The sequence below is a fragment of the Varanus komodoensis genome, unplaced genomic scaffold, assembly GCF_004798865.1.
Source record: "Varanus komodoensis strain SLA01 unplaced genomic scaffold, ASM479886v1 scaffold46_3, whole genome shotgun sequence".
Classification (NCBI taxonomy): Eukaryota; Metazoa; Chordata; class Lepidosauria; order Squamata; family Varanidae; genus Varanus; species Varanus komodoensis.
The window spans coordinates 550360-577156 of record NW_025336044.1 but is presented as its reverse complement, the minus strand read 5'-3'; the positions used below and the strand labels follow the sequence as shown (position 1 = coordinate 577156).

General features: G+C 51.2%; 1 protein-coding gene across 1 annotated transcript in view; it reads right to left on the bottom strand.

The window, feature by feature from the left end:
• MEGF11 (multiple EGF like domains 11) overlaps positions 1 to 26797 on the bottom strand; it is a 303278-nt gene that overhangs the window by 63345 nt on the left and 213136 nt on the right. The window contains exons 10-11 of the mRNA XM_044445070.1: positions 20779 to 20991; positions 14642 to 14816 (exon numbers count right to left, since the gene is read on the bottom strand). Coding sequence (XP_044301005.1) covers positions 14642 to 14816; positions 20779 to 20991 — 388 coding nt within the window. The remainder of the gene's footprint in view (positions 1 to 14641; positions 14817 to 20778; positions 20992 to 26797) is intronic.

The following is a 26797-nucleotide window of genomic DNA, read 5'->3' as shown; positions in this document are numbered from 1 at the left end:
ACCTTGGTGCACATGTGCAGGCGCGGATTCCTACACCCTTTTCTTACCAGATTGGCAGCCCGTTTGGAACAGGCAAAAGAATGGGCCTCATGCATGGCTTTCCACGGAAAAGTACGGAATTTGCTGCCACAGGATGAGGAGGGCAAGCCGGCAGCTTAGAGGGGGATTAGAGGGCTCCGCGGAGGATGGCCATCACGGCGGAGCACCCCTGGTGGGCCGGAATGGGATCTTGCCATCGCAAAGCTTCCAACCCCAGTTCCTGGCACAGGAACAGTAGTCTCTGGCTCCTGCGCGGGGACTTCCCAGTGCGTTCTGAGGGCAGGGAACAGGCTCCTAGACGAGATGGACACTCGCCTGCTCCAGCAGGGCTCCTGTGTATCCGCCAAGGAGGGCTCCTTATCGGAACTCTTTCCCAAAGCCCAGGAGAGCCAGGGCAAATCCCACCGGCAAACGACCGAGTGAATTTCCACTCTGATCGGAACACGCGCACCCTCCATGGCAAGGCCCTTTCCAGCCACCCCTGCGTTGCCCACCTGGGCGGAGAAAGACTCGACAGAAAGGGAACTGCGGGAGGATCCGCACATGGAAAGGGACTGGCGAGGCGCTCTGCCCTGCGCACGGCAAATGTCCGCCACACTGCAAGGGCCGCATGGCGCACACGCCGGTCGCTTGTTTATAAGTGAGCCTCTGAATCTGACGTCCTTGAAACTCCCTGCTGTGCTTGCATATGCACACGGTGCGCCTGTGCAGCCCAGAGCAGCTTTCGCATGGTGTGGGGCCAGTGCGGAGCCCCCCCCCGCCCCCGGTCGGAGCGCTCTCCAGTGCGTGAGGGGCAGTGGACCACGCCTGTTCTGCACGGACCCACTGCGAAAGATGGGGCAGGGACAGGAGCACAGCCAGCGCCTGCTGAATGGCATTGTTATTCAAACTCCCTGCCAAGCCAGATCGGTTTGCTATTTAAGGTCAAAGCGGAAAAACAAACTCATTGCATTGTTCAAACAGAGAAACAGTGACTTTGTCTAAGCCGCGCATATTTAGCAGGAAGGGCTGCTGCCATCCAGGTAGCAATGTGGGCGAATGGGCTCTTGTCGGCATGCAGAAGGAGGCGCTTTGTGCTGCGTCAGGAGAAAATGCCCTAAATTATTGATTGTCCTGTCGAAAAGAAGCGGAGTTCCACTGCTGTTATTCCCAGGGCGTAGCAAATCCCAAGGCTGAATAAGCACTGCTATTTGCTTTATAGATTACGATGCCTCCCCGTGAAGACGAGCTCATGGCGCCACTCCGAGCACATGGGTGGATGCGGCAGACCACACTGCATCCGACATGCAACCCACACACCGCGATTTGTGATTTCAGGAGAGAGGGGCAAATGATTAAACTGCACAAGAATGCCCCAAGACCCGCCCCAGTCTGAGTCTGTTTTAAGAGCGTTCCTTGGAGTTGCTTTTTCATCTCTCTTTAGCAGCACTGGTCTACCATTCCTCCCCTTAAATTAAAGGGTAGCTGCCATCACCATAAAACAGGGTATAAAGGAGATCAGAAGGCCCATGTGAGAACTTCTGGCCTAGCTCTATCAGGCCAACATAAAAACTGTACAGAAACAAACTTGGCTTACAGAAAAGATTTTGCGGTCTAAATACGCCCACGGCTGTGTCAGTATCTCTGCACTTTGTTTGCAATGCTTAAGAATTGGCTGCTCAGACAGCGCCTGTGCAAGTCCAGGCCCTGTGCTTCACGGACAGCACTCTGGTCTTTCCACCTTGCAGTGGTCTGGATGGCTTGCTCGGAGGTGGTTTGACAGCATGAGGCAGGAAATTATGTTCGAACGTCTGCATATATCTTCCTCACAGGGAAGGCCTCAGAGGAATGCAGTTAAACAGACTCCAAAACAAAAGACTTTAATTCTATTGTAGCTGTTCTCATAAACGTCTCAGGTCTCTTTTTTCCATATTCCCCTTCCCAATTTGGGATCTGAATCGTAAATGAAACTGGCTCCCAGCTCTTGATATGCAAAGAGCCAGGCAGCCCCACAGAAAACGCGTTCGACAGATACAAAAATCCTACGCATAAAAGCACATGAAGAGGAAGGCAAAGGATAGATTGGCCTGTGAAACAGAGATGAAATAAACCCACGTCTGAAATCTAAAGTTAAGGCACAGAGCCCCTGCGGTACCGAAAAGCGGCTGCAACGGAAATGCGATCCGACACAGCCGCATTGCCAATTAACGACCAAGTGGAAGAGATGCACCAACTCGTAACACAGCGGCGCTGGCGCAAAGCGGATTCCTAGGAGCCCACCGGCGAAATGCCCTGGGATTGCCCAAAATACACACATGGAGCAGAGCCGGAGGAGACGGGAAGGAGGGGCAAAGAGAGGAGAGGAGACGGGCTGACACTGCTGCACTCCCGCTGCTTCCTAATGTTTTGGATCCAAATAAGACCCAAGAGGCGAAGAATCAACCCAAGGATACAGTCGGGGTCTCTGCCTAAATATAGCTATTTTGAGAGTTTGCAGAGACTGAGATGTGATTGCAAAGCCAATGAACAGGTTGCATTCGTGAGAAACGAGCAGAGGCTGGGAGGTTTTGGACTGCATGCAAATGGAGATGGAGGAGAAACCACCCAGGGTCTCAACTGCAGATTTCAGCCATGGCGGGAGCTGACGGGCCCTTCGCCAGAGCTGCTCCGCTGAGGAAGCGGCTGGTGGGAGCCTCTCCCTCCAGCACCATGGACGGGGTTCGGGTTCGGGTTCGGGACGGGTGTGCAGTGGGTCAGCAAAGCTGCTAACACCGCCCTGTGAAACTCTTTGTTGAAGCGTGGACTGAGCCGCTCTCAGGCTGGGGCACCTACCTGTTTGCAGGTCACCCGACAGGCCCCCGCCCACCAGCTCTGCTCTATGGAAGGCCGGCCAGACTATGGATCCGTCGTTTCCCCACAGGCCCCAGACAATCATCTCTGCCCCCCGTCCTTTCAAGCACACGCCTCATATTCTGCAGTCTGCTGCTTTCTTGATTTTATCCTAGCCGTTTCCTGTCCACCAGGGAAGCACCTCTTCCAGGGTCAGGATCACATTCCATTTGCAGGATGCAATCCAGGGGTGGGGGGTGGGGGTGAAGGCAAAAATGAGTGTGGGGGCAAAGCTGATTTAGCTTAAAGGTCTTCCTGCCAGCAAGGATGAGATGGCAAAACAGCTGGCCAGTGGCTGCAGCAATCGGGGCCCGGCCACCTGGGGAACTTTGGGGAGCTGGATGGAGACCCCATGCAAGCCACACCCGACTGCCAGCCTGAGGATCCATCTGCTTGCTGTAAATTGGTCTTACCCTGAGCAGTGGGTTGGACTAGATGAGCTTTAAGGTCCCTCCCAGCTGCAAAGTTCAATTCTTCTACCTTGCTGAGTGCAGTTTTTCTAACTGAAGGGTAGTATAACAATTACCTAACAACTACCTACATCAATAACCATCCTGATCGATGTTCATTCAGCCACCTGAGTGGGATGGAGTGACTTGGTGTCCTGCACCAGCAGGGGGTTGGACCCGACGGCCTTCTCGCCCCTTCCAGTTCTAATGTTCTATGATTCATCTGGAAGCTCAGTTCAGTGCAAATTCTTCCTGAGGGCCAGGGAAACAGAATCAACAGAAGCAGTATTCTTATTTTGCTTGCTGGCTCCCTTCCAGCATGGCTGGACTGGAATTCAGGGGATCCAGGTTCCGGTTTGTGCTCAGGTGACTCTGGGCCAGCCACTGACTCTTAGCCCAACAGGATTGTTGTTGTGAAGATAAGATGCAGAGGAGGAGAAACCTGTAAGCCACTTCAGCTTCCGTGCAAGAGGAAGGAAGGTGGAGCACAAACATTATGCAGCCCTAAGAACATTTGCAAACCTTGTGCAACGATCATGAAATAACGGTTTTCCAACACCATCACCCTTGTCTTCTCAGCAGTGTTTTTTCCCAGAGGAAGGGGGAATATTCTGCTGAAGGCATCCCATGTTTTTGCAACCATTTCCTCATCTTTTCTTTACCCAAGAAAATCTGCTGAGGAGAACTAGATGGAGCAGAAGCACAACGCTTTTCCTTGGCAGTAGCGGGAGCCCTTCACCCAGAAGTAACTGACAGAGATCCAGAGATTTATCATGGATTAAAGAGCAAGTGAACGAAGGGTATGATTCTGGCTTAAGGAAAGGGCATCCCAACGCCACCCATGGTCCTTTTGTGCACAAAGATAACTTGCAAAATGAGGAGCCGACTGAACTGGGCCCTGTATTTCTGCTTTTGGGTGTTTTTTAATGTTTCTTGCATGCAATGCTCCATTTAATTGGACAACTGCTGTGTTGTAATACTTATCCCAATAGCACAGAAGGTAAAATTTATGCTGGTGATTGCTAACAAAAACAGCCCAATAAAATAGGCAAATTTATATTACAAATGAAAAGAGCTGTTGACAAAAGGGGTGAGTGATGCGTCCGCTGCACACAGAACGCCAAGCCAAGAGCTCTGCTCAACAGCACCTCCCACCAGGCTCCTTCCTTCCTTCCTTCCAGAAATGCCTGTTTGGGGCGGGTTTCCTCCAAAAGTACATTTGGAATTTCATCAGGGTGGAAACACTGAGCGAAGAGCAGAAAAATCTCCTCTCGGTGTATCCCACCCTCTCATTTTCAGGTTCATTGCCAACATCTTTTTAAAAAGCTTTGGCAAACTTCATGAAGCATTTGTTTTTATTCTCTAATCAATCATCTGTAAGACCATGAAAATTTTGTTTGTTATACAGGATTCAGAGTGGTGACAGATTGTGGGGTTGTAATGTAGAAAAAACACCTGCTGAATATGGTGTTATATTTTATGCATCGGCTCCAAAGTCTGAGAATTCACAAAAAGAAATCCAGAAAATTCACTGTTGCACGTTGAGATTTCAAGGGTCTAACACGCACATATGCAAAGATCTGTTTCATGGGCAGACTGCGCCGTATCCACAGAATAGGGCTTTTTTGACCAAACCAAGGCCGTTGTACTTTGGGCACCTGTGAGAAGGTGAGACTCGTGGGAAAAGATAATCATGCCAGGGAAAGTCGGAGGCGGAAGAGGGCGAGCAGGTATAGGATGGGTCAGCTCCCTAAGATCTGTCAAGGGCAGGGACACTGTGGAAAGCGCTCATCGGGCTGCCAAGAGTCAGACACATAAAAGGCCCGTGTTGTCATCCTGTATAAGGTTGCATCCTTCTTAAGAGCAGACCCACCGAAATGACTCAGACTCATTTCACTTGGTCTCTTCTTAAGTAGGACAGAACAGTAGACACAGCCCATAATAGTTACTTATTCCTTTCTGTCTTTGGATACAAGACTTCCAAGTGGCTAACAAGTCTTGCCGAAAAGCAATAAACACAATGAAAAGTATTATATCAACAAATACGAAAGATTTCCAAAACAAAAATGGCCATAATATAAACCATTCATTCTTCTACATGCTCCTGGGCAACACTTATTTATTAGATTTATATCCTGCCCTTTTCTTTTTTAAAGAACTCAGAGCAGCTTACATCACTCTCCTCCTCCCAGTCTTAATCTTACCCTCATGACAACAACCCTGTGAGGTTGGCTGGGCTGAGAGTCTGTGCCTGGCCCAAAGCCACCCAGCTGGCTCCATGGCTGAGTGGGGACTCGAGCCCAGGTTGCCTGAGTCCCAGCCCCATGCCCTTAACCACTACACCACACTGCCTCTCTACAGACAGCCACATTTTTACAACGCAGGCCAAAGAGCAAGGGCGGAGCAAACAGGCTGCACAAGTCGCAACTGGCAGTCAAAAGGGACTCTCTCCGTCCTACGCGCTGGGTGCAGACCGGTGGAGAGGCCCCTCAGGTATCCTTCGGGCCTTCCTATTAAACAGGCCTTTTTACTGGGCTTGGAAAGAAACTCTTCCACAACAGGCTGAACCTCCAAACCAGGATCCACAGAAATCCCAGGGGACGGTCACTCCCGGTCTGCCTGGATTACGCTTCTCCTCCTTCACCCACGTCCGGCCTGGCACTGCTCCCAGAGGCTGGTTCTGAGTGTGCGCTGCTGGGCCAAGGTCCGAGGAAAGTAATGGGTGGAGACCATGTTCCCCTTTTACTCCCTGGCCAGAGCGAGGGGCAGGTGGATGTGCAGGTGGCAGTGGAGAGGGGGAGGATGCAGAGGGGAAGGAGGGCTCTGCTGGGGTTCGGACCCTCGGCTGCTGCCCAGACATGCCTGCTCCCGGCACCAGCCCTGCCTGGAACCACTTCTTCAAGGCAGCCTACAGAGATGCGGCCGATGCTCATTTAACTTCTCTGCATGCAGCAGACAAGGAATTACAGAAACTAAGGAAATGCATTATTGTCCAGTTGCAAAGTCATACCTGACCCCTCACGACCCCATGGACAACCTTCCCCCAGGCTCTCCTGTCCTCCACCACCCCCCGGAGTCCCCCCAAGCCCACACCCAGTGACCCCATCCAGCCACCTCACCCTCTGCCGCCCCCTTCTCCTCTTGCTGTCAATCATTCCCAGCATCAGGCTCTTCTCCTTCCTTCTCATTAGGTGGCCCAAGTATTTGAGTTTCACCTTCAGTGTCTGGCCTTCTAAAGAGCAGTCAGGGTTGAAGGAAATACATGCAATTGCCTTATTTGCCCAATTTGCAGGTCACATAAATCAGCTTTTCTTGGCACAGAATCCTGTTCACTCGGTTTATTTATTTTTAGAAGGGTAGACTATGATAACGGCACAGCTTAAGGCAGCCTCCCCCAACTTAGTGCCCCCTGCAGATCTTTCAGATTGCAGTCCCCATGGGCTAATGGGTAGGGATGATGGGATCTGAACACCTGGTGGGCATCGTACAAGCTGTGTGGACTCCAGCCATGCAGCACGAATAGGGAACACGGCAGAGTGCGGCCAACTAGCCCTGGTCAGAAAGGCAGCATCTCTCGCATGGCTCTGCGGCAAGTTCCCTCTGTATGATCACAGATTCGGAGGACCCAACGAGAGAAGCTTGCACAGGTCCCCAAATATGGACTCTGACCTGCCACTGTCATGGCCCCTCTGGATGGCAGATTGTGTTATGATCAGCTCTTCCGTGGGACATCCGTGGCTTTTGCGCCATCAACAAGAGTGTGTGCTTGGGGCTGGGAAATGGAACAGCCTGCCCGGGGAAGTGCGTTCCCGTCCTCACGCTGTGCAGAAGAACTTCCCCAGAGTCACCGAGTGGAACGAGAACGCCAAGCGACTCTTTTCCTATCAAATCCTTTTGCGTAAGTGATGAAGCACTGGCTTTGCTTCCTGCCATTCTGGCCTCAATAAAAGCAGACAGGTCTTTAACAAACTGGAGCTTAAGGAGATGGACCGGCTGAAGTAATAGTCCTTCTGTCAGCTCGCCATGATCTATAGACGGGAGCGCTCACCAAGGAGGAAGCTGCTAGCAGAACGTTGCATCCTCAGGAGTTCAAGGGCTTGCCTGGGCTATAAGCGTCATGAAGCAAGTGCTGAGGAGATGCTCATCCGACCAGCAGCTGGTCCGCCAGGGACAGAGTGGAAAAGTCCCTGAGCTGCTTCAGAGGACATCAGAGGTTGCTGTGATGCGGGGCTCTCCAGTTGCTCTTGAATGCCAACTCCCAGCAGGCACAGTCAGTAATCGAGGATGACGGGAACGGCAGTCCAACGACATTTAGAGGTTCGTGGCTGTCCCACTTCTGCTGCAATGGGTCCCATTGCAGTGCAAATACAGGCCAATCCACCCAAGCCAATCACATGGCCTTCAGCTGACTTGGAAGTACTCAGTATCCCCCTTTCACCGCGAGAGGGTGTGAAAAGTGACTTCGCAATTCTGAGCACCCTAAGCCAAAGGCCCCCTCTGGCTCATCGGAGTGGCGAAGTTTCCAGTTCAAATCTCTCCACCCCTAGCCACAAATTCATGGAGGGCACAGTCTTATGCATGTTTAGATGGAAAAACGGTCTCCACTTTCCAGCGTGCAACAAGCAGCTACATTGACTGGGGCATGCGGGGAGCTGTAGGGCTTGCGTTGCACAGGAGGGTGCCTTAAAGGGATTCGGTGTCATCTTAGCGCCTCTGCACCACTGAAGGAATGCTAGCGCACTTTGGAGGGCTCTTGGAAGAGCCACAAAAATGCTCTCCTGACGAATCCGCCATGCTGAGATTAGCGGGCAAGATGGGTGCACACAAAGGGTCCCGCGAGATCACACGGGGTGCACTTGGATCGGATGGCTGCCGTGCAGAAAAGGCTGAGTTCGGTCTTCTATTAACAAACACCCCAAAGAACAAGAAACCCAAAGCCAACTCCAATTTGAGAAAGGAAAAAAATAATAAAGTGAGCCTCTTCTATCCTGAAAAGAAACAAAGAGTCTTCACCGGATGCCAGCTCAGCACCTTGCTAATGGTGGTCTCTGAAAAGCTGTGGGACTACACAGGTACCTCTGGTCAACAGCCTGAGCTAACAGTGGGCGACTACCAGAGGTTCATTCCATGTCAGGCTGGTCAGGAATTCTGTGCCGACAGCCCTGTTTTACTGAGGCAGCAACCCTCCCTTGCAACATTCAACATCAAACTGCAAATGAAAATTCCAGACCTAAAATCCTGTTGGCACCAATCCCCAAATCCTCCAGTCTGTATATTTTTACTGCCTTGCACTGTCATAAAAGAGAGCACAGCCTTGAGAGGGCTGGAAGGTTTCTCCCTTTCTTGAGAAAAGATGTTAACGACCCTGGAAAAGTCAGTGCGTCAGTTTATGCAGTCCTTGTCACGACTCCAGCAATTACGCTCAGGTCTGTTTAATGGTAAGATTATGGATGTTTCTTAAAATTTCCCAAGTCCCGGGGACTTGGCCGATTCAATTAATGCTGATTTGCTTTGGATACTTCAAAACTTGGGCTTCAGGGAGCAATGGAAAACTTTGGGCAGCGCTGTCGTGACTTTATTTAAGGAAAAGCGAAAGACCAACGTGCACCGCAGAGAGTCTCTGCTTGGCAATCAGAAGTGCCCGTGTCCCGAGCAGACCTGGGCACTTTCAGCCACATTCGAGAATACCGATGAAGCCTTCTTCAAGTCTGCAACAGAGGGCTGTTTTGGCTTCTGTAAGAGGGAAAACCGGGCCGCTCGAGCCCTGAAGACGTTGTTAGGGGAGTCTTGCAGCTTTTGTTTTTCTCCGGTATCCCTCACTGTTGCTCAGCTTTAGCTGCATTTACCCAAAAGCCACATTTCAATTCTCCAGAATCGATGCGGCCTCTTGGTGTGGGGCAGTTCTTTGCAAGAACGGGAACCTGAGGGTAGAAGGAAAGCTTTTCTCCTTTGTTTTCTCTGCGCGTCGAGGCCATGAGGACAGATGGGTCCTGGGAGTCACGCAAGGGCACTGCCCCTCCTCCGGAGAAGAGTGCGGTTTTTCAATTGCTCGCGCGCAGCTCTGCATATTCTCTAACCGTTTACCCTGCCGGAGGTCTCACCAACCACTTCCAATGCGATGCCCACAAGGAACAAGCCCTGCTGGGTTCAGCGAGACTTACCCTCAGGTAAGGGCAGACAGGGCTGCAGCCTTAACCACCTCAAATACATACCTCGCCTTTCTACTAAAACAGAACTCAAAGGACAATGGAATATAGGAAACGATTATTCCTCATCTGGGAGAACAAGTAGTCATAACCAAGATTCTTACCCACTTCACTTACTCCTATATATTCACCTCTACAGAGCAATTCCTGGTCCCTCGGAGAGAATCCCAGAGATCCTCATGTTCTCTGGGTTTCCCTCCACAAGGCAGGGAAACCCAAAGAACCTGCACCCTTTCTCCCATTGTGGGGCTCCAGGTGGCAACATACAGTTCCCAGGCAGTCTCTCCTCCAGGCTCAGGCCAGGCCCAACCCTGCTTAGCTTCAACATGATGGATGCCGTATGTGCCTTCAGACCACACGCTGGGCCATGTTCTGCAGAAACTCTTATGACCTTGGAAGGGTGGCTCAGAATCCAATCCCTCCCCACCGCCTTCCCTCCACAGGCACCAGGAAAAAAATGACCTGCAGCAGAAGTTGGGAGAGAGACTCCAGGGAAATATGAAATGAGGGGGGAGCAAAGGAGGGGAGGAGATGGGGGAAGCGAAGGTGGGGATGGTCTTATGGCCTCCCCCAATCTGGTACCCCAGCAGCACCCTCTCCAGATGCACCCAGGGCCCTCCCCGGAGGAGAAAACAGCCATCAGGGTGGAGAGCTGAAAACCTGGGTTCCCGCCGTGCCGCTGCTCTGCCCAGAAAGTGCAGAGCATTTGGAGCACTTTGGCGTGACCATCGCCAGAAAGCATCCCTGCAAAGCCAGGCAGGCACTGAAATTCCTACTTGGCTGGTACGGGAAGGCGAGGCCGAGACACGAGGCCCCCGAAGCATCCTGTGCGACTCGGACCCGGCATTTCCAGGCCATCGAATGGGAGCCGCTCTCCTTAATCTAAGTGCTCTGGCGTCAGGGCTGAATTATGGGCCCCGTTGTCCTGAGCTGGAAAAGCACAATACGAAATAATTGGAATTCATTCTATAAGGAAAGTAAATTCTGACCTCAGTTCAACATAAACGTGAACTTTATCAGGCAAGGGCAAAATTAAAGGAAGCAAGCACCTGAACTTCCTGACCTTTCGTCACTAAGCTCAGCTTCGGGACAAGGAGGAATACAAAGTGATTGGAGACGGGACCGTGGATATCCTAGAGGAAGAGGCATCCATGTGCATTTAGTGAATGTTCTTCCTCCTAAACACTCTGGCCAAGAAAGTAAAGAGGAGCTTGCACGGCTGTTTTGCTCTGTTGTTTAACAAGGCAGGATAATCGCTTTTTACTTTCCAAACCCACTCCTGTGCAAGTGCGTGACTGCATTTCAAAGGAAGCCTCCTGAAAAAAGAGTTAGCAATTCCTGCCCAGCCCCTTCCTCTGGGTGCCACTCACAATCAGCCTGCTTGGGCTGGCAACGCAAGGGCAACACAATGCAGTTCCTCCAGATTAGGGCAATCACCTTGCACAGTCACTGGAGATGCTCGGAGGAGCCTCTGCCCTCTTCATTTCCACTCTGGCATCCTCCTCTTATCCTCTTTAAAGGAACGGCTGCAGATGCCAAGCAAGTTTTCCTTTCACATCAGGTCCGCAGCGTAGCACCTGGTTATATTTTTAATCCCTCTTTCATTCTTTGACAGGTCTAATGACACGGTTGCTCGGATGTGAGTAGACTCCTGGACAAATATGCACCATAATTATCTGGCGTCCTGGATAAATATCTACCATAATTAGAGGAGGCATTCCAACTCTAGAGAAAAAGGCAATTCAGTGGGGCTGGAGAGTCACAGAATTCGGTGGGGCGTTTCAAGTGCAAGAGCTGCATGGAAAGCAGGATTCTGCTATGCCAGGGCTCGTGAAGGCGCAGCCTGGAAGCTCTTTCAACAAGTCTCCGATCCATAACCCACATTTAATCCTTTGCACTTCAGTTTGAACACCGAGGATGTGATCTTAAACATGCTCGTTCGGACACAAATTCCATCGCAGTCAATGGGACCTATGACGCCGTTTGGAGCGCTGCAGCAATGGGCTGGAACCAGACTCGGCTTCACGCAACGGCCAGCCCAAGCTTTGGTGCTCGTGTGATATTCACAGCAGAGATTCAGGTTATGCTGCTGGCGGTGGGAGTGACCACAGGCGTCTGGCAGTCCTTTTGCTGCCCAGCCAGCGCTGCGCGGTCTGGACCTGGGCTGAGGATGCCCGGAGGTCCAGCGTCAGGAGCTCAGTGTGCTTGGGGTGCATTAAGGCTCCCCAACCCCGCCAGCTCCCTGGGGGATGGCCTTGGGCAGGGGACTCTGGGTGGACTGTCTAGTCCGCAGTTCTGTGGAAGGGCACCAGCTCTGCCTGAGCGTCGATCCCCAGGATCTCCGGTTTGGGCTGGGAGAATGCAGAGCCAGGCGGGCCACGGGTGCTGTCAGCATGAGGCAGCCGGCCCTGAGGTCCTCTCAGCCCTGGTCCCTGCCCTGACCCATGCTGGGACCTCCCCAGATGCCTGGAACTGGGAGCCGGCAGTTCCGACTGTGCAACCACTCTCGGAGAGATAACAACTCGGGGACAACTCATCCTGTGCATGACAAACACACTTCCACCACAATAAATTAACAATTCCCAGGCTTAACAACTCCTCCTGGACTAATTGCCAGAGATTATTGTATATTATGAGAGTGCAAATGATAGTAATGCCGAAATATGCTTCAGTGATTATGGTGCTATCTTCCATAACCAAGCTGTTTAAATGTCAGTGCAGAGAAGCCTCTTTAGCGGGAGATGAAATGTTATTTTCAAAATGGGCTTGAAGAACCTAATCAACCTTTTCAGGAATGTTGCTTCCAACAACAGGCTAATATTTTTGTTACGAGCGGATCAACATGAGAAGAGGCCGCAGCCACACAGCCCTGGACACCATCACCTGCAGCAAATTCCACGGGGTGAGACAATGTTCCACTGGAACCTGAAAATATTTGAGGCACAAGGCGGATGTGCTAGAAGTGATCACATGTTTGGTATGGGAGTTGTAGTCCAACATTTCTGGAAGGCAGTAGCTTAAGGAAGGCTGATATCTATCCAAAGAAAATTCTATCAAACTTGGGACTCTTTTTATTATTGGCTAGAGAAATGGGACTTTGGATAGATTTAAATATGTTTTTAAGTTACCATAAATAGAAAAAAAAATGTAGGGGCTGACCCAGCAGGTCCAATGTTTCTGAGGATTGATGTTGTTTTTAATTTTCTTTTGTTTTAGGGTTATTTTGAATAAAACTTATTATTGAAAAAAAAACAGAGAAGGAAAGTGCATGTGTGCTAATACTGATAGCGGAAGAGGAGGCACGAAGAAAAGGCCTCAGAGCTTGGGACCCAAACGCCACCTCGCCTCTGCCTACCTGCTCAGAGACAACTCAGTGCTGGCAGTGCACCAAGCAGGGAGCAACGTCCCTGAAGCCGAGGGAGGTCAGGCAGCTGGAAAGGAGGGCTGCCGGGCTCCTTTGACCTCGCTCCTACACACAGAGCGGGTATGAGCAGAGATCAGACAGGTATGGAAGGAAAAGCAGCCCCCTTCCCTGCTGGCCGGATTAAGGGTCTGTGGTTGTCCCACGCACTGGAGATGTGAAGGATCAGAAGCTGCACCCAGTAGGTACCGGGGCAGAAAAGCTGTCCGTCGCTTTTGGGAAGATGTCAAGCCAAGGGAGCAGCCTCCTGCGAGGCACGGTCTCCGGATGCCCATTTCAGCTTTTGTGCAGTTCTGACTCGTGGCACCCTGGACTGGGTACACGCAGGCCTGCACCCGACACACTGCAGTCCGTGCCAGCGCTGCAGCGTGGGGACGGAGGGCGCCTCTGGCCCATGGAGGTCCCCCGGCCGGACTATGGAGGCTTCCCGGAGGGGCCCCACTGCTTGCTTCGCCCCGCTGACGTCGGGGCTCCCGGAAGGGAGGTGGGAGAACAGGCAGGAGCGCTCTCGGTCTCCTCTGCGCCGGCCGAGTCCCTTCGCACAGCGCAGGGACCACCACGTGCCTCTCGGGACTGGGGACTCTGGGCACTGCGAGGATCAGCAGCTCTTCTGTGCATCACCGGAGTCACATCCGCAGCATCGGGAGCCACATGGCGCCCGGGCCTCTTCCAGCATGGAGACAGGTGGGACGGTGATGTCAGCAGGTGGGGCCAAGCTCACTGAAATCGCCCACCCCAGGGAGGATGTGGTGCGGGACAGTTCAGCGCCTTCCTGGAGCTGGTTCCCGGGCCCCTTCACGTGCTTCCGAAAGCTGCTCTCCCCCTTGCAGAGCACGGGGCAAGTGGGAAACCTTGGCTGGCCACCCTGAGCCGTTTACACAAAGTCAATCACAGGAACATGTTGCCCGGAACACGTTGACAACAACATCGCCGCCACCACAACAGCCAGTGCTGCGCCTTGGCGGTCGGACCACGGGCCCAGCTGGCAAGCCCAGGCGTTCTCCACCCCCATCGCCTCCTTCTCACTCCCCGTTTCCCGTTTCCCTCTGTCTTGCTGCTGTTTGACGTACAGCTAAAGAACCAGAGGTCGGATGTTGAGCGATCCGAGGCTCAAGGCTGTAGCAAAGGCACGTGCCGCAGTCGCCAGGTGCCCCCGTGTGTTCCCAAAAAGGCCAAGTATCTGCTTTTCAGAGCTTTTGAGGTTCTGTTCTAATTTTGGTTATAACTCTGCTCTATTTCTATTGTTACTTTGATAATGAAATATTTTAATAAAATGACTCTTTGCTTAAAACAAAGCAGAACAAAACAAAAGACATGAAAGCACAAATGTGGTTTCTCCTGCTTTGGTCCAGTTTGGCCTCAAGAATATCATGGCCCTCCACCCATTCATGCTCAGGCGGAAATTTCAGCCGAGAGAGAGAGAGAGAGAGAGAGAGAGCGAGCGCACGAATGAACGAATGATCACACCAACAAAATCCAATGATCTATAGTTCTGATCAGAAATCTCTGAAGTGCATCTCTCTAATTCAGTCCTGGAGAGTCCACTTCTGAACTATGAAAGCTCATTTAGAGTAAAGAACACCAACCCTTTGCTAGTGAAAGCGTGAACCTGGCAGGTGCGTAAAATCCTGCAGCAAGGGAGAGGGGGCGCGGCTTACCATGTATCCCGGCCTGCAGGTACATTTTCCTGTGATGCTTTCGCACTCTGCTCCGTTTTGGCAGGAGCAAGGGAGCTGGCAGCGCTCGCCGTGGTACCCCGGAGGACAGGTCTCACTGCAGTGCAGTCCCGCCCAGCCGGCTTTGCAGCTGCATTCTCCGGACAGGGGATGGCAGCTGATGAAAAGAGTGCCAGAGATTAATTGAGAAAAAGGGGCAACATAAGAAGGCATTTTTGTTTATTCAGCAATGGCATTTCAGAAGACAAACTGTTGTGTTGAACCTACACCAAGTGTCAGCCCTTTCTTCCACTCTCAAACGGCGAGCGGCCGAGCTAGTCTGATGCCACGGAATATTCACAAACATTTCAGCTGAGCAAGGGGAATTTGCTACAGGCACAGTGCTGATGAGGATGTGAAGAGCCACTTTCCCTGGGCAAAACTTCGCCCAGGGCCTCTGAGTAAGGAGGACTCTGTTGGCTGGAAAGGGAGGGAAAGGGACCTTTGGGCCAGGTAGGTGGGAAGGCAGAGGGCTGGAAAGACTAGGCAGAAAGCCCAAAGGCAGCAGAGAGGAGGGTGAGACACACAGGAAGAGAGGGATGGGAAGGAAATGGGGCCATACGGTGGTCATCCAGCGGGTCCAGAAAAGAGAGTAAACTGGGCACAGCCAACCCATTACTCTTCTGTCGGGAGCCACTGGATTCAGAACTGGGAGTTTGCAGCTGAGCTTGGTTGCCACATGGAATTAGATGCCAGGAAACAGAAACAGAGCAAGTCAGAAGGGGCCTCCTGGGCCACCTAGTCTGACAGCTGGTACAAGGTGGCTCCACTCAACATATGATGTCCAACATGTGAGTGTCCAATCTTTCACCGGAAGCCCTCACTGATGGAGCCTCCACCACCTCCTGTGGAAGCCCCTTCCATATCTGAGGGGTCCTCACCATCCTAACCATCAGGAAGTACTTCCTGACATCCAACCTTTAGCTTCGCCCCACTGGATCGTGTCCTTCCCTCCACCACAGGGGAGAACAGGTCATGACCCTCTATCCTGTGACACCCCTTCACAAACCTGTAAGATCCCCTTGGAGTATCCTCTTCTCCAAGCTGAAACGTCTCAGCACCCTCAATCTCATTTCACGTGGCACTCCCCCAATCCAGCTACCATCCTTGTGACCCTGCCCTGAACTGCTTCTAACCTTGCTATGACCCTCTGCAATGTAGAGCCCAGAATTGGACACAGCACTCCAGTCGTGGGCACACCGGAGTCTTGTAGAGTGGCACCAGCATCTCTCTTGATATGGAAGCCACGCCTAAGTCCAAAGCACCCCCCTGGAGAGTGAAATGCCCCCCTGTTCTAGATCAGCCCTCCCCAACCTTGTGCCTTCTGCACGTCTGGACTGCAACACCCAGAATTCCCAATCAACAGCCCTGCTGGATGGGAATTCTGGGAACTGAGGTCCAAATGCCCCTGAAGGCCACCTGGTTGGAGAAGCTATTCTAGATTACCTCCATTCAGCCGTGTTGCCGCTGAACTCTCCTAGACAGCAAGAGCTCTGAAAGGCTTCCTTAGTGGGCTAGGCCTTTTCGCGGCCAGTCCACCGTGGGCGTACTGCGGTTTGCTCTTTGGCGCCGACTCCTGGGTTCACTCCTTGGCCAGGAGTCCTCCTGTGATGCGCCCCGACCTGCTCCTCAGCCTGATTTCCCCCCCTGTTGTTTGACCCTGGCATTGTGTACGTATCCCTTCCAAAGATACGTAGAGAAAGGTTTATCCAAGGAATGCCCACGCAGGAGCAGCTTCCTTTGAAATTGTAATGTGAAAGTACGTGCTGCATCCTCAGGAAAACATTACCATGACTGGCACGACTGCCTTGTTTTTTCTCCCATTGTTTTGTGACCAGCAGAAGAAATTAGCACATGATGTAGTGACTGAAATTACCAGGTTTTGTAGCTGCCACGTGCTTCTTCCAAATAGTCTAGTAACTAATTAAAACAGTTCATCAGCTCAATAAGAAAAAGAAAAAGCCCACATAAAAGCCTCCAATCAAACACCAGGTTTCCTCTTGGAAAAGTGTTCCTCAAAACTCTGTGTTGCTTGGTTCACTTCTCTGAAGTTTTCAATGAAAAGTAATAAAAAGTTGGACCTCCTTCACCCCATCTCTATTAATCTTCCTGTAATGGGAACAGAAATCTAAACAGTCTGGTTTGCCTCATTTTGCATTTTTCCTCTTAGTGCGCACAAGTGTACATTTTCAACTAGCTTTGCATCAAATAGCTAAATTAAATCTTTCAAAAGTAATATTCCCAGCAATCTGAATCGGTTTGTTACCATTCAATTGAAAAACGTTACAGCTAGGCATGCAATTCCTACTGCAAGGTGGAGTCAGGATAAAAAAAAAGCATTTCTTTTGAAAATCCTCTTATGAAATGCAGGCACTTAATGAATGGTAAAAGATTGAACTGCCAAAATAAAGACTACAGGAGGGGTAAACTACAAGGAAATTAGACTGAAAAGAAGCATGATGTATTTCGGAAAACGGAAAGGTCCCTCTCACACCACACCGCCTCACATTGAAAGTCTATTCTACACCTTTGGATATTTTCTCTTATCTCGCATCTCCTTAATCTATTCCTCATTTTCTTCTGAGCAAAATCACTTTGCAAGAACACTGCTGCTGGTGTTTTCCTGCCCGGCTTGCTGAACACCACGCATGCTTTGCACCACCCCCACATCAAACGCCAGCGAAATGGCCAGTGCTGGTACGGCAGGAAGGCTGCGGAGCCCAGCACACCCCTGCCTGCAGGTCCTGGGTTCCCTCTTTTTGCCTACTCTGGATGTGACCCTAACTCACAGTTGGTCTGCTTTGGCACAAATGCTACTGTTAGCCAAATTCTAGCAATCGAACGGGTGTCTTTAGAGAAGGTCAACTGCCTCTCAGCTCAGGTGCCCTTTTGTCTTGGAACTTTGATGGACTTCGGAAGAATTCCCTGGAAAGTCAAAAGCTGAAACACCAGTGCAGAGGATGAAAAGAACATCTATGGATCTCCGCCTGCCACTATCTCTCCTGTTCCACGTGACTGAGATAAGACTGAGTGGAATGACAGATTTTATCAGCTGAGAGACTAGATTCATTTATTAAGAGGAGCAGATACCATCCGGACACAAGAATGCTTCAAGGCAAGACAGCAGAGTACAAACAGAGAGGGGGGGAAAAGAAAGCTGGCAGTGAATAGAAACCTTCCTGGACCAGAAATGCAAGACAAAAGAATCCTACTGGGAGACTGAACGTTAAGAGGGATGTTTACCCCATCAAATTGCCTGGACAACGTCGGCCCGCATCAATGCAGGACGCGTCCGGATGGCACCTTTCCCTGCAAACTGCAGCATTAAATGGAGGACAAGTTGCCTAGCGCATCCCGTGGGCCTCCCACACACTTTTGTGCGCACGTGCGCGTCTGTGCTCAGTGCACTGAGTCTTAAGTAATTCACGTGGCAATACTGAAATAATATTAAGTTTTGCTGTTCTGTGCCATCACGATGTTTCTGACATATGTCAACCCTACGAACGAAAGCTCTCCAAAGTACGCTCGGCCCTTCCAAATGCGAAGCTGGGGCTTCTCTGTGGAGTCCCTCCATCTCAGCTGGTCTTCCTTTCCTTCTTCTGCCTTCAGCTTGCCCAGCATGAGTGGCTTCTCCAGGGAGGCCTCCCTTGTCTGATGTGCCAGAGATATGACCATGGTTCAGGCTCATCTGTTTTCTTCCTGCCTGCCTTCCTCCTTGCCCAGCTTTCACCCCCATGCACAGTAATTGGAAATCCAATTGTGTGAGTAATCTTGGCCCCAGACTCCACAAAACATCCTTACGCTTGATGATCTTTTCTAGCTTCTTCACTGCTGCCCTTCCAAGTCTCCGTCATTTCGAATTTCTTGGCTGCAGACTGTGTTTGAACTGATGATTGCACCGAGGGAAGCAAAATCTCCCACAATTTCAGTTCCTTCGTTGTTGACCTTACAGTCATTTAATTCTTCTTTCTTAATGTTCAGTCACAACTGAACATTGCTTTTCAACTGTCACTTTCATCAGGGATTGTTTCAATTCATTGCTGCTTTCTGCCAGTATTATGGTATGAACTGCGTATCTTAAATTACTGCTGCATCTTCCACCAATGCTCATCTTGGGGCCACCAGTGTGGCAGAGCCCAGCCCCTCCCTAGGACAATGGTCCCATTATTGCATTGCTCTAACAGTCAGGAAGCTTTTCCTGATGTTAGGCCAGAACCCGGCTTCTTGGAACTTGAGCCCGTCATTCCGTGCCCTGCACTCTGGGATGGCTGCGAAGAGACCCTGGTACTCCTCCGTGTGACAGCCTTTCAGGTTTTTGGAGAACGCTGTCAGAGCTCTCCTCAGTCTCCTCATGTCAATGCTAAATATGCCCGATTCTTCCAGCTTTGTTTCTAGTGCCCTGACCAGTTTGGTTGCCCTCTCACGCTTCCCCAGTTTATCTGCACCTTTCCGAAAACAAGGCGCATCATGCCACTTAGGACGTAATCACGTGGAACGTCTGTGGCTTCTCAACTGGCAAATCCTCTTGATGTAATGCTGTCCGATTGGACTAACGAAGTTGGATCCTCCCCTTCTGCATCAGCTGCCCCAAGCAGACCTTCCCACTGCTTGACTGCCAGCAAGAGCTGCCTTAATACGCCGGCTTGGAATCCCAGTCTTTCCCCTCCTCCACTTCTGAGTCAGAACCTGAGTTAAAATCCTTGGAAGGCTGTTTTACAGGAGCAGGGGGCCTTGTCCCTACAATCAGCTTTAGATCTGGCTCGATGACGCCTTTGTGGCAGGGACTGGATTTGACAGAGTCTCCCTGGTTCCCAGGTCTTCACAGGTGCACCACACCGCTTCTGCCACATGTTCCTCTTCCTCCCCAAGGCAGGCAGGTTCCTACCCGTTTTGTTCCACATTTTAGAAATGACTGAAGGATACATTAGCTGAAGACTCAATTATCCCCCCACAATCTATCTATCTATTGGAGAAATGCGGTCCATCATCAATCCTGCTTATGTATCTGTGAGAGGAGGGGGTTAAAATTAAGAAACTGGGCAACCTAAATAGTTCCTCTGTCACCCCATGCTTCTATTTCTACGTGTTTGCCTCTTGGTTAAAGGTATAAACTTGTAATGTAGTTAAATACCAGAAAAGGGCCAATAAATCTTGTTTCCAGTAATGCTGCACAAGTCCAAGGCAATGAAAAACCGTGACGTGTTGCAGGGGGGTGGCGGGGGGAAAGAGAGAGAGAGACTGCCTGGACACACAAAGATGGGCCCCATCGACCTGCTCTGCCTTCTCTGAGTAGCAGAGAATCGCACATTGTCAAACGGATCCTTCTGAACTGGAGGTTCCAGGGATCAAACCTGGGAGCCTTTGGATGCACAGGGTGCGTTTTGCTACTGCACTTCGTATTTCAAAAAAACCTTTCAGCAAGAGAGGCTTTCCGTATCTCTGCAGAAATCAACGGCTCTGCTGAAATTCCACGGCCATGGAGCAATGGGATGGACGTGTGCTGCTCAGCAGCTGCACACCCTCATTTTATGCTACAAACCTGACATGAGAAGCAAAGAGGAAAAGGCCGAAGAGGACAAAGGCCAACGGGGCCCATGGCTGAGACAGTTGGATCCTGCTGAAACGTCACGCAGCCAGAAAGAAACGGGATAGAACGGAGGTGTCAGGAAGAGAGACCGGGCAGGCAGGATGGAGAGCAGGAAGTGCCAATAAATGAGAGGAAAGTATGGACCTGTCGCTTGCGGGCACGGGGCTCCTAACAGGTCATGTCTGAGAGAAGGCAGAGGCAAACAGGTTCTCAGTCCTGGTCCAAAGCATTTCGACGCATCCTCCTCCTGCTGCCCAGAATCGATGGCAGGGAGATGCGCTCTTCCCACGTTCTCCCGCCCGCTGCTCAGGTCAGGCACGGTCTCTGCCACGGCACGCGGCGACTCGCGCCAGGACTGAGAGGGCCCTTGGATCCCTGGAGGCAAGCGAGTGGGGACTGGCTCTCCCCACATCCCGCTTTGCGCATCTCCCGGAGAAAACCTCCCCGACACGGCCATTCCTCTCCCGGCCACAGAAAAGCGCGATGCACATACCTGGCGGTGTTTGGAGCGTGGCAAGGACACCTTTTGCTGCACGTCAGGCCGTAATAGCCCTCGGGGCACATCCGTTCTTGGCAATGGATCCCCTTAAAGCCGGGGTCGCACAGGCAGGCCCCGTTCACGTGGTAGCACCTGGCCCGGTTCTCGCAGTCGCACCTCTGCTTGCACTGGAGGCCGAATGTCCCGGCGGGGCACTCCTCTTGACACCTGCAAGGGAGCGGCAGGAGGTTCCCAATCAGCCAGCGACCCCCCGGGCCTGAGAGAGGCCGTGGTCTTTGGCAGTAAAGCAAAGGGCAGCAAGGCTGGCCCCTTCCAGCGTGGCTGTTCGATGGTTCCATGCACACAGAGGGTCTCCCTGCTTCTGTGACTGCAGCCGTGGTGGCTGGACAGGCATCTGACCTCGGACAGGGGAGCTGCCCCGCTGCGCTGCGCCTGGGGTCTTTCTAATCCAGCGCCACGTCTCAGGAGCCAGTGAGACGGCCCGGCCCCAGGGGCTTGCTGACGGCGGGGGAAGGCACCTGGGGGGACACAGGCTCCTGCAGCAGCATCTGCCACGAGCCACTCCTCTCCCTGTGTTCCCCCCAACATCAGAGGCGAGAGCGTGGCTGCTTGAGGGATGCGGTTGCTGCAGATTCCAGGCAAAGTGACTCGACCTGCAATTCCTGAACTGCCCCACAAACCAGACCTTAGCTACCCCAAATGTGGCAATGTAGGTCTTATTAGCCACATTTGCTCAAAAGTCACCTTTAAATACGAGAGGTCTTCAAAAAGTTTCCACGCGTTTATATTTTATACATGTACAGTGGTACCTTGGCTCATGAACGCCTCAGTTCATGACCAAAGCGGGTCGTGAACAAAAATTTCATAAAAAATTTGACTCAGGTCGCGAACTCCACATTGGGTGGCGACCGCGATCGGGGCCATCTCCCCACTCCCCCCCCCCCAGGGGAGAGAGAACCATGATTGCAGTCGCGCTCGTGCAGGGAAGACAGGCGCGATCATGGTTTTGCTTGGGGGTGGGGAGATGGCTGCAATCGTGTGGGGGGGGGCGGGGTTGGCCGAGATCGCACCCGTCTTTCCTGCATGAACGCAACCACAATCTCGGCCATCTCCCCCCCCCCCCCCCCCGCAGCACAATCGTGCCTGTCTCCTCCGCCCCGAGTGCACCCTCAATAGCGCCCGTGCAGGGACAATTTGTGCAATCGCGGTTGTGCTGGTGGGGGGGGGGCGGGGGGAGATGGCCACGCTCGTGCTCATGCCTGTCACAATCTATGTCGCTCTTTGTCTTTTGCTTCAAATGTTTGTGATTTTAAAAAATTGTTACAAAACGGATTAACCTTATTTACATCGACCCTTATGGGGAACTTTGACTTGGCTCACAACCAATTTGGGTCACGACCAGAGTCCTGGAACGGATTAAGTGTGTGAGCCAAGGTACCACTGTATTTCATATATTTTGCTGATGGCATTGAATATTGGTACGACACTGGGAAAAATGCATCACAAAGGAAGGTGGCTCTGTAGAAAAGCGATGTAATTTGTTTTTTGAATTCTAAACATAGTTTAAAAGGTGTGGAAACTTTCTGAAGAAGCCTCTTACATTGTTTTGATTTGCAAAGCGATGGCGAAAGGGGACGCCCAGAAGGAGCGCCGTGTGTTGCAGAGCCGCTTTTTCCCCAGCAGTAGCAACAAAGTCGATAGAGATCAGGCTGGCCGCACTGATGGAAGCCTGCAATCACGACGCCTGTCGGCTGAAAAGCCACTTTATAGATCCTCGGAAAGGATCTGCCCCTGAGCCTCCTCCGATCTGATCCTGCAGGAAGCCCTTCTCTTTGTCCGCGTTCTCTGCCAAGAAGGGCCAAGCATGCCACCCGGCTAAAACGTCTGATCGTGTGAGCCGCAGGAGATGGAAATTGACCAGTCAGCACCCTTTAATCCTTCCACTGATTAAAATGTTTACTATCATGGTTATGCAGAGAGGAGATTGTCAAATTCCTTTTTGTGGGTCATTCCACAGATGACACCACAGCGAGTTAAAAAGATGATGATCGGGGAGAGAGGATTTAGGAGTGTGATGTTTAGCTGGGAAAAGAACTGAGCAATGAAGTCAGTTGCTGCGAAAGAAAAGTGCCCACAGAGCTGCTCCTTCAATTTATTCTGGCTTTTACCAGACACAAATGAACGATTCAGCACGGCCCAGTGCTACGTCTGCCTCCATCAGAGTTGACCAGGCTAGTGATTCCAACGCCTTTCCGAGGGTGAAATGGCTATTCGGACATATCCATCTTTCCCTGCCATCTAAAGTGGAAACCTGAGCCCTCCGCTTATGGAACCACATTGCCTTTAATCGTGGGCCAAACAGAACCAAGAGCTGGCCTTCACCTCCGGGAAAACAGAGCAACTCTTCTCCCGGTCACAGGCTACTCCAGAAGGCAGGCGGAAAGCCAGTTTGTCCAGGGCGAGAAGTCCAACTTTCCTGGAGAGCCAGCTTTCTATGAACAGGCATGCTTTATTTTATGAATGTAAGAGAAACCATGCAGGATCAGACCAGCAGTTCGTGCAGGGCAGCGCTCCATCCAGACCGTGGCCACCTGGCTGCCCGCACGACCCCGCAAGCAGGGTAAAGGCAACGGCTTCCCCTGCTCAGGCCCGGCAGCAGCAGCTGGTGTGTGCGGGCAACGGCCTCTGTACCTGACTCTGCTCCTGCGCCCCACAGCAAGACGAAGGGCCTTTGACAGCCCCCCACTGAATGTGCCCAGCCCCCTTTTAAAGCCACCCAAACCGACTGGCTCGGCATCACTGCTTCCCGTGGCAGTGAATTCCATGGTGCAAGTACGTGCTGTGTGAAGGCGCCCTTCTTTCCCTGATGTGGAGGGAAAGGGTCAAGGATGCAACTAGCGCCCTTCTGGTCTATACTGGTGCAGTCACAGGAGGCTGTAATGCGCTCTCTCTCTCTCTCTCTCTCTCTCTCTCTCTCTCTCTCTCTCTAAAGCAGCGGTCCTCAGACTTTTTCAATAGGGGGCCAGTGGAAAGGCTGCGGTGACCGCTGTGGGCCGGTGAGGTGGGGGTGCCGTCGGGCGCAGGCGAGGCAGCACTGGGCGCACACAGCAGTGGCTCGCGCGCTCGGAGATCTCCCAGCGAGTCCAAAACCATCTCCGAGCGAGCAAGCCACCGCCTCCCCACCCACGCAGCGAGCGGGCGCGCGGGCGGCGAATGGCGGCGCAGGCTGGGTGGATGGCCGTGGCGGGCCGGATCCGTCCCACGGGCCGTGGCTTGAGGACCCCTGTGCTAAAAAGACCCTCCCTGGGTCCAATCACGTTTTCTTGAGCCCAATTATCCCCCAGGCCAATTGATTTGCATGCTCTGTTTGAAAGTGAGACTCCGAGATCTGCCCTGCGCCCCTCGAAGGAATTGGCTAAGGAGGGCCACTTCTGCTCCTTCTGCAGCCTGGAGTTTGTGCACATGCTCAGTAAACTTTATTGAGCATAAAGCACGCTGGATTTTATGCTCAATGGCCGAAGGAGAGCCTAACCCTGCACCCGGATCAGCCTGCCTGGGCATTAAAAGTGGATGCTTTCCTCCGAACACCATCTGTAAGAGAAGACCGTTTAGCATCAGGCAAAGAGAGGGCTACTTGGTGGTGGCGCCCTGACTCTGGAACGCCCTCCTGAGCCACAGACCTGCACTCTTTTTGACGGCAGGAGGAAACAGTTCTATGTGCTCGGACAGTTTCATTCTTCATGCAGTGTGAGACGTAAGTGTGCGTCTTTTTAGCAGCTTGAAATAGTTTTGTACCTTACCGTACTTACTTATATTTCTTTTATGCCCATTTCTGTCCTGCCCAACAGCCGAAGCTCTCTGGGTGAAATTCAGATTTTAGAATGTTTGTATTGCACTGTATTGTTTTTAGGGCTTTTCTGTACACTGCCCTGAAACCTTTTTGTGGGGGGATAAAGGTGTGGTTTATTTTATTTATTTATTTATTTATTTATTTATTTAAAACGTTTATACTGGGGTCTCGGGATGGTCTTACGGAAGCAAAATAGAGCACAGCATCCAAGTAATTTTTTATACACTAAAAGCCCACAATTAAAATCATAGTCAAGCCTTAAAATGATGCTTCAGTGGCCAGGAGGGCTTTTCAGCAGTTATGGGTGGTTTGTCAGTTGTGACCTTCTCCAAAGAACCTTGTCGTATGCCCTGACAAGATTCAGGTTTGATCAGTGTCACAGGATTCAGGTGGCGTTGCCCTCAATGCTAGTCTGGAAGTAACCACCAGATTCCAAAGTAACCGGATTGGCTGCCTGTTCATTTCCAGGCTCAATTTCAGGGCCAGCATCAGCCAATAAGGCCTTAAAACATCAAAACCTTTTCTAAAGGTATGCTTACATCTGAACCAGCCTGCCTGAACTGGAAGATCAGCCTCTGAGGCCTTGTTCCCTTGGTGGATCAGTAACGGCTGCGGGACTATTGAGTACCCGGGAGGGGGCCTTTTCTGCAGTGGCCCCACAACTTTGGAAATGAAATGTGCATTTATTTATTTATAACATTTCTATGCCGCACCCATCACCGAAGCCTCGGGGTGGCTCACAAGGAAAATAAATAAACAAAGCATAGAACAATATTAAAAATGTGGAGTTCTCGGCGATAATATAAAACCATTAAACCATTAAATAAAATGCAGATTAACAATTAAAATATCATTTAAATAAAAAGGTCTTGGTCTGGCGCCGAAAAACAAATAACGACAGCACCAGGCGGACCTCTCTGGGGAGCGCATTCCATAGGTGGGGTGCCACCACAGAGAAGGCCCTCCTCTGGGTACTCACCCTCCTAATATCCCTCACAGAGGGCTCCCGGAGAAGGGCCTCCCACACCGATCTCAGGGGGTGGGGGCATATATGTACACAAGCACAGGGTCCCATCTGTTGGCTTGGAAGAGAATTAAAAGCTGATTTCTTTCTTTAATTAAAATCAGATATAAATATAACTGAATGACAACATCAAAGGAAGAAGGGCGAGATTTTTCCTTGCCATGCTGTTATGAAAAGCAGAGCTGTCCCTTTTCATTGAGTTGCTCTTTCTGGAAGGCCCCCAATGTGCCAAAATGTTAGGGGAATATGCTTTCCAAGTACAGTCTTCCTGTTGAAACAGGGAAGTACAATACGCAACAAGATGAAGAGGTGGTCAATACCACACTATATCATCCTATATTTATAGGAGAAGCCCAATATAGCAGAACAAGAGAGCATCCAGGAATAAAACATCATTGGCCTAATCCATTTACATAATTAGCCACCCTTCCCCACACCTCTCCGATAGCCAGCCTATTTATTTGGAAACCAAGCGGCCCCTGCAAATGCGTTTCATACAAGAAAACCCAATAATTGCTCCTTCCGAATAGGAGCTTCATTGCAGTAGGAATTAAGTCACTGAAGAAACAACCTCAGTCTGCAGCGTATCAATCAATGGGCCCGTAACGCCATTAGCAGCCAGATACATGGCTCAATTAGATCACACAACGAGCGACGGCACCTCGTCATGTTTCTTGCTCAATCTTACACTGCTTCCTCCTTATCCGGAGACGTCCGCATTATAAGCGCTGACGCTGGACCTTAATAAGTGCGCAGCTATCTGGGTTTGGGTTAATAGCCGCACCAGCTATGGAATTAATGGCCACAATCTCACAAAATATTAAGCAGAACAATGCCCAGTGTAACGCACCCACACCCAGAGCCGTATTTTCTTCGTTTACAAGAACAAGAACGGTTGCATTCTCTCGCGGCCCTTTCTCAGCAGTGATGTATCCTTGCCCAATGGCAAGAATTGAAGCGGCAACCGAAGCGTTGTGAGCATTGCAAATTCTGGGTGCTGATGTTTTCATAAATAGCTTTATGAAACATGGGTAACAAAACAGCGGGGAAAATAAACTGGCTCATCGTAAATGTTATCAAATGGACAGAACAGTATCAAGATGATACTAATCTCATGTTGCAGCAGCAAGAAGGCAAAA